This window comes from Mastacembelus armatus, chromosome 21 (genome assembly GCF_900324485.2).
Source record: "Mastacembelus armatus chromosome 21, fMasArm1.2, whole genome shotgun sequence".
Classification (NCBI taxonomy): Eukaryota; Metazoa; Chordata; class Actinopteri; order Synbranchiformes; family Mastacembelidae; genus Mastacembelus; species Mastacembelus armatus.
Genome location: NC_046653.1, coordinates 7,969,760 through 7,977,179, shown reverse-complemented (window position 1 = coordinate 7,977,179; position 7,420 = coordinate 7,969,760). Strand labels below are relative to the sequence as shown.

The window sequence follows — 7,420 nt, the reverse complement described above, 5'->3', positions numbered from 1 at the left end:
TTAACTCAGTGTGATCTTTTATGGAGTTCTGTAAGTCATCAAACAATAGTTTCAATCTCAAAGGTAAAACACACAAATGGAGAATTACCAAGAAACATCAGAAATTAAATACCTACAAGTGAGCAATATTTAGCATTAAACATAAAAGATGTTTTAGATGATCAATTTACAAGATTTAAAATTAGTCTTTTCTTTTTTTTTTTTAAAAAAAAGGCATTTCCTCTTTGAGTCATGTAAGTTTATGGAAAGGCAAACAGTCACTGAAGAACAAGAAAATAAGACATTTATTCAGCAGGTCAAAGAGAACGCTATGAAGCCGTTTCATTCCATCTGGGCCTAGTAGGAACTGTACAGCTGTTTACAGAAATGTCTGTCTTTTAAAAAGAGTCCAGTTCCCTCGTGTATAAAGAAAACTTGTTCATCAGCTTGCTTTTTGAGTTCATGCTAAGTAAACAGAAGAGAGAAACTTGTCCTGTGAGCTCACTGATGCCTTTTTAACTGCATTTACAGCTCCCTAGGAGCATTACAGTCTGTTTATTTTAATTTAACCAAAGGTGGGAGCAGAGATTGATATGAAAGTCCAACACTGATCCAACCCTAATCAGCATCCCCTCGTCCTGTAATGCACAGTAATCTGAGAGGCTGCACTTAGTACCCCTGATAATCCCATCTGTTGAACTAGACTGAAAAGCCATCATTTAGTACTTGACATCCTAACACAAATTTTGTATAATTTTTTTTTTTAAAAAGTGAGTTAGGTTAAAAAAATAAACCTCATTGTCCTGCAATTAATACATACAGGTCCAGCTACAGGTCTCCTATTGGCCATTGTGGCCCATTCTCTTTTCATAAGCATCCCAGCCTGATTTTCTGTATGTCTCGGCAGCTTTCAGCCTATCAGCGGCCTCCAAGACACCCCGTCCCACAATGATGACATCAGAGCCTTTGCTGCAAATAACTTCCTCTGGTGTGGCGTACTGCTGCCCCAGTGCATCACCTGTAAAGAGAGATGAATATAGAAAAGAAGTGAGCAAGCATTTCTTGCACTTCAGCACCACCTTGTGTTAAAGACCCATTATGACACCCAAACAGGAGAATCCATGAGCATGGTTTTTATATCCATGTTTAACTTGCAGTCCTGTCTACTCGCTCACTTCAGGATATCCTGGTATGTTAGGGTCAACTGTGGATCAGCCGACACCACAGGCAGCAGTGCTTATTGAGTTACCATCACATGTACACAAGATAAACTTTTTGTGTCTTACCCAATATTTATCTCAGAGCCAATATGCAATCACTGCAGTTGCACACATAAAACTCATGAAATGAGGGAAAATCGATTGAGTGTAAAATATTATTCAGGCTAAGTGGTCTGTGTAAACAGCTGGATTGAGTAAATGAGATCCATACTTGTTCTGTCAGTGACCATTTCATTCCAAATTTTAAGTGGGGGAAAGATGTTTATAAGCAAAAGTGTGTGTTACAGGATTACAGTCTATACGGTTCAGCTGGGCTGCACAGTTGCATTTCTTATTCTGTACATACAGTACAGAGATATTGGAGTGTCTATATATGTATGTATGATGGAATGTTCCTGTTTCTTTGCTTTCTACTAATTACAAGGGAAACCTAAACAAAAAGGCAAAAAGACAATTGGAAGTCTTATTAAAGCGCATTCAGTGTACCGCCAGTCTGCATCTGCACCCCAGGGGTCATGTGGATGAACTCTGGTCTCTTGGTGATCTTAGAGCCACAGATAAATCCAAGCACAAAGTCCGAGTGTTCCTCTGCCATCTTCACCTGTATAGGCAGATAAGAGAGATAAGGAAGCGATACACGATCGACACAATCGTCAGAGGGGAGGTGTGCTTACCACAGCGTTGGTGTACTCGCCAGTAGCCAGCGAGCCCTGGGAGCTCATCTGTGCTATGAGCAAACAGCCTCGGCCCAGAGGTTTTCCCACAGCACTCAGACCCTTCACCACCCCCGGCCCCGGCACCGCATGAGCATTCACTATGTGTGACCAAGATGAGATCTGATATAGACCACCTGGAAAACAAACACATGAGAACAATCTTTACTTAAAATATTAACAAGTCATTTGTATATACACCATGTACACATTTGGAATAAATGTTTTTAAAAAAAGAAATCAACCATTTGTTTAACATTCTCACCTTCATACTGATTCTTAACTGTGTTTCCAATGTCGGCAAACTTGCGATCTTCAAAGATGAGGAAGTTGTGTTTCTCAGCCAAAGCCTGCAGCTTCTGGGTGAAGGCTACTGTGCAGTCCTGTTAACAAAAACAACAACAGCATCATGTCATTTGTCTTCACAGTACTCTTCTTGTAACAAAGGGGCTGGCTCCTACCTTGAGGATGTCTATGTGGGTCTTGAGCATGCAGATCTTCGGACCTAGAGAGTCTGCCAGCTGCAGTAGCTCCTCGCTGCTGGTCACATCAGCAGACACACAGAGGTTAGACTGCTTCTCCTCCATGATCTTCAGCAACTTTGATGCCAGAGGGTGAACATCTGCAGACAACAGGTGAAAGAGCAGATAAGGAAATGCATGTCAACCTCTTAACTTAATGAAAATGTTAAAGATATCACCAAAATGGCATCTGACTAAGTAGTAAGGCTACATACTTGGTAGTTCAGCTCTGTCTGCATAGCTCAGCTGCAGGTTGTGCTCCACGCGTTGCTTCTTGTGGACGGGAACATCACTGTTGCCATTCTTCTCCTTGGGCCTGAAAGAGCCGGGCTCATGTTGCATATCTTACTTTGGAATTGTTGTATGAAAGGTATCCACAAAAAAACAGGCACATATTGCCGTTCCAACTACTGTACATACTCATCATCTTAGTGACTACACGGGAAAAGCTATGCAAACGTACCTGAAAGTGTTATTAGCCAGGATGAACTTGCGAACACTCTGGGCTGTCTGGGTGTCGATGCGTCCAGCTGCCAGCAGCACATTGAGGAGCTTGGACATGCTGATGACGGGGTGGAGCACAATTCCCTGCGAAGCCAACATCTCCACGCCACCTTGCTCTCTGTCCATTAGTACAATGGCATCTGTCACCTTTTCCAAAGGGCCAAGTATTTCGTCAGAAAATTGCTGCTACTTATTGTACTTTTTCACTTTCTATAAGCTTTACAGTGCTCATCAAACAAAAAGTGTCATATCACTACTGTAATCTCTGACACCGTACCTTCAGCCCCTCTTTGCAGAGCACTTCAGCAGTCTCCATGATGCTGCTGCCACTGGTCACCGTGTCTTCAATGATCAGACATGTATCCCCCTCATGAAACGACCCCTCCACCATACGCTTGGTTCCTAGCAAAGTTACATAAAGAAGCTTTTCAGTCCATAAACTGTCACTTGTTAATTACATTAATTTTAATGACAGCTTTGACAAAAGAAACTAGCCAATGGAGCCAAAGTTTCTGATACAGATGATTCTTGTGGTCTCTAAGGATTTACTAGCAAATACAAAGCCAGTTCTCTTCAAACTAGTCAAACTGGTTGTCTCCTTAACACCCACCATAGTCTTTGGCCTCCTTTCGCCTGATAAGCATAGGCAGACCATGCGTAGAGCAGATAATTGTGGCCAGAGGCAGAGCTGTGTATGGGACCCCACACACTAAGTCAAACTGAAGCCCTTTCTCAAGCACCCGCTGGTAGATGAAGTTTGACACCTGCAAAAATAAACATAATTACTATTATAATAATCAACTTTTAAATAAGGGATTACAGGAGGAACATGGTCTTATTATTATGTGGCAGTGTTGTAGGAGATGGTGACACAATAAAAACAAGCCGTGTGGGAGACCAGAACATCCAGTGAAAACCTCTTTATGTAATTAGGTGACCTGAACATTCACCTTATTACAAATAATCCGAACAGAAAAGTAATATCTCCCATTGAAAAGTCTGCAACACCTTCATAAGTAAACTGGTACATTGGGATTTTACTAATACATGAGTCGCTTGTGAGCTCATCAGAGTGACTGCCGGGGGCACAATGAGAGTGTATCTGCGGGATGTTTGCAGGTTGCGTCTTTGTGCCAAGTTAAAGTGGTTTTCAGGTCAGTGCCTATGAAGGGGAAAAGACGCGTCACGTGTTTACCTGGTTCATGATCGCGGGGTACGACACGACGACTCTCAGGTCGATGTAAATGGGTGTCATCAGGCCGCTCTTCAGCCGGTACTCGCCGAACTTCACCGCGTTCACGTCGTGGAGCTTCAGGATTAAAGTATCAATGGACGCGCTTTCCATCTTCTCGGAAATCCAGCAGCTTTAAGAAATACCTGTTTGAAGTCTGGACCCAAACTACCCGCACTCCCACGTTTCTCCTCCTCCTTCTTCTTCTTCTTTTTCTTCCTTAGTGTTTTCCGGCGGGTCTCAGCTTCACTTTGCACTAGCGTTGCATTACTGCCCCCTAATGTCTGAGCCGCGGTCCTATTCTTCTCTGGTCTCTTCATCAGCCCAGTCACTTTCTACTACTCTTCTTAATTTATCTCTGCTACTATGGCGGTGTGTTCCTATGGGGGCGACGTACCACCAAAGGCTTAAAGAGAAAATTACATTAAGATTTTTAATCACATTAACATTATCTGTCACTGTTGTAGGCAGTTAATCCTGCCAGTCTCTGAATATGGTCCAATCAGCGTCAAGGCTTGTTCCGTGGATGCTGCTCCCGCCCCATTTAGGGCGATTTCAGTCTGGGTGAAAGTCGCCCAGCTAGTTCTCATGATTCTTACCTCTACCACTAGACTGTCGTGTTCATTTTGTTTCCAAACTTCAGACGCTGCGACGTATTCTGTATGGGACACCCGCACTAACGTGCTGTCGTCATATGCAACCATGTGTTACAATTCGCGGGAGTAGCAAGCTAGCGGGCTAACATTAGCGTTACCTCATCTCAGAGCAACACGATCAAAGCGTGAAGAGAAATACCATCGGGGTTTTTCGCGGAGCTGGTATGAGCAGAAAACATGGCTAGCGGGCTGTGAAGTAGCTAACGCTTTGTTTTGCTGCCCCTGCATTTCTGTTTCATCCTGATGGAGGCACCGGCACCACATGGACAACGACAGGTGTGTGTTGCTTTTACGTCCAAACATGTCTCTGAGGGTGAACCAATAAATGGCAACCCACTGCTGATGATCACTGGTATGTTCATTAATTGTAGAGCCGAATTATTATTCAAGACATTGACAATGAACTCCAGGATGTAACTGTCCACAAAATACTGTAGACTGTGTAGCTGATGGAGAACATGTTGGGTTGATTCCATCTAGCGTTTACTCTGGTTGTATTCATATATGCAGGGGTCAGAAGAAACTAATTGTTCAGTGCAGTGTGACAATGTGTAGTTTGCCAGCTGTTCATTTACCCATTTAATGGGTCACCCCAGCCATCATGGCAACAGCTGCCCCCCTGAGAGACTTGGCAGGAGCCGCCACTCTGCTAATCCTAATTCCTGGATCAGTGAAATCATATCTACCCCTGAATACGTATCATAACGTCTTTCAGCTTCCTGACAACAATCACAGTGTCCTGTAGGGCACTTTCCTATAATCAGAAGGGTACTGTTGAGGTGACTGTGTCCAGTTCTAATCCTACCAAATATTACTCACTGTACTTCTCTCACCCCTTTCTCCAATCCACATGTCTTCCCCAGTCTTCATTATCCCACCTCTTTCACCATTCTTTAATTATTTTCCTCCTCCGTTTGTTGACTGACTAACTTGGCTCTGTGAACCTTTTTCCTGCTTCTTCAGCCCTGTCTGCCTTCTCATGTCCCAGTGTTCCCACATGAGCTGGAACCACCATGATCACCACCACTCAAGGCTTCACACGGAAGGTTCTGCTGACTCCCTGTCTGAATATTAATCACTACATATTAGTGTGTCGTCTGACAGGCTTTCTTCAGTTCAAAGGCGTTCAGAAACAATGGTTGAAAATGGTTTCACCGTTTTCAGTTGTTGTCAGTTAAAAATGGCGACATCTGTTGGCCAAATCCTTGATACTGCATTCAGTTTAGTTAATGTACCTTCCAATAGTAAACATTTGGAAATGGCATAGCGGCTTGTTTACCTAAATTTATGTTGTTTTTTTTTTTGTTTTTGTTTTTTTTTAATTTTTATTGCAACATTGTTTGTGATGAGAATTACAATTAATTGCTTCCAGTTATTTTTAAAGCAGCGTGATTGTATCATATTTTGTACATGTGTGAGTTACTGATGGTCATTTTGATAATTAGGGTATAATGGTTAAGTTGAATAGCCTATGTTTGGTTTTTATTTACTGAAATATATACAAGCAGCTATATACAAGCAGCACTGAGTACCCAAGAAGCTCAGCACAGTTGTTTAAAGTCTGGTATTTTCCCATTAAATCATATTTTCGTTTAGTGTGACACTAACATGCAGGTCTGCAGGAACTCTGAAGAATCAGCATTCAGATTAAAAAAGGCACTTTATAGCATCAAAACGGCCCATATTTCTAACAAAAGATAAAACTTTAATGATCTCAGTAAGAAATTTAACATTCAGCACCTCTAGATACAGACCAGGAAGATGGTGCCTGTCTTTCTTTCTTTCTTTCTTGATTAATTGTAGCCAGGGAAAACCCCAATAATTTTTGTTTAATCATTTTTATGATTGTGATGATAGGTCATTTTATTCGGAAGGAAATAAACCTTACAGCTTAGAGCACAATCAATGGTAGAACGCGTTTTGTCTTCCAGTATATTATTTAGTTTTTTCAGAAAAAAAGGGGCTGACCATCAATTTCTCTAAGACTGGCGTGAAAAAAAGCAGCAGTTGTGTGCGCCTTGACCTTTTTATGAACTCCTTCCAAAACAAAGTAAAAAACATCATCAACATTATTATTCCTTTATTATTCCTGAAAGAACAGTTGTAACTAAAATATAGTGATTATGCAAAGACAGTAAACAAAAGTGTTACATAAGTTACTATCACAGTTTTTGAAGCCTTTTTTGTGTTTGCGGAGTACCAAATTGTTTGCATGTAGTGTTTGCAGTCATTTTTCATATAGAAAGAAATATGGTTTCTAATTGGACAACTTAAATGTATGGATATAAATTTGAGCTCAATTGGAGTCAGATAAATAAAGCTACTTCATTTTCTAGTTTCACCGTAAAATTCAAAAGAAAGAGAAATGCTTTATTTTACTATACAAGTACTTGTTTTTTCTGTGTTCATATGAAAATCGATGTATCGAGATATGAAAAAGTAATGTGCATTGCGATTTTAAAAGCTCTGGTGAATTTCCTGGCCAAACATAAATAACACCTGTGAGTGGCACAGTATCTCCTGGCCAGGCATTAATAAGGCATGGCAATGAGATGCTAAACATCTGTTATTATTATTATTACATTATTATTGGATT

At 41.3% G+C, this 7,420-nt stretch overlaps 1 protein-coding gene across 2 annotated transcripts; it reads right to left on the bottom strand.

Moving 5' to 3' along the window:
• On the bottom strand, positions 1-4,373 carry umps (uridine monophosphate synthetase). Of its 2 annotated transcripts, none has more exons than XM_026294514.1 (10): positions 4,133-4,373; positions 3,548-3,701; positions 3,215-3,339; positions 2,897-3,084; positions 2,649-2,749; positions 2,374-2,534; positions 2,178-2,295; positions 1,874-2,049; positions 1,686-1,800; positions 1-997 (listed from the first exon to the last, which is right to left on the bottom strand). In XM_026294514.1, the coding sequence occupies exons 1-10, from the start codon at positions 4,280-4,282 to the stop codon at positions 819-821; spliced, it is 1,467 nt and encodes a 488-aa protein (XP_026150299.1). In that variant the 5' UTR covers positions 4,283-4,373; the 3' UTR covers positions 1-818. The 2 variants fall into 2 exon arrangements, with proteins under 2 accessions (XP_026150299.1, XP_026150300.1); XM_026294515.2 differs by lacking the exon at positions 1-997 and adding an exon at positions 1,030-1,578 and having other exon boundaries at positions 1,677-1,800.
• Between the last annotated feature and the right edge of the window lie 3,047 nt (positions 4,374-7,420).

Excerpts from the sequence above, each read along its gene's own strand:
- umps (XM_026294514.1), bottom strand. The coding sequence starts at position 4,282 with ATGGAAAGCGCGTCCATTGATACTTTAATCCTGAAGCTCCACGACGTG. Across the intron at positions 2,750-2,896 it reads CTGGCTAATAACACTTTCAG|GCCCAAGGAGAAGAATGGCA; the intron begins GTACGTTTGCAT and ends CGGCTCTTTCAG. Across the intron at positions 2,296-2,373 it reads CCCACATAGACATCCTCAAG|GACTGCACAGTAGCCTTCAC; the intron begins GTAGGAGCCAGC and ends TTTTGTTAACAG.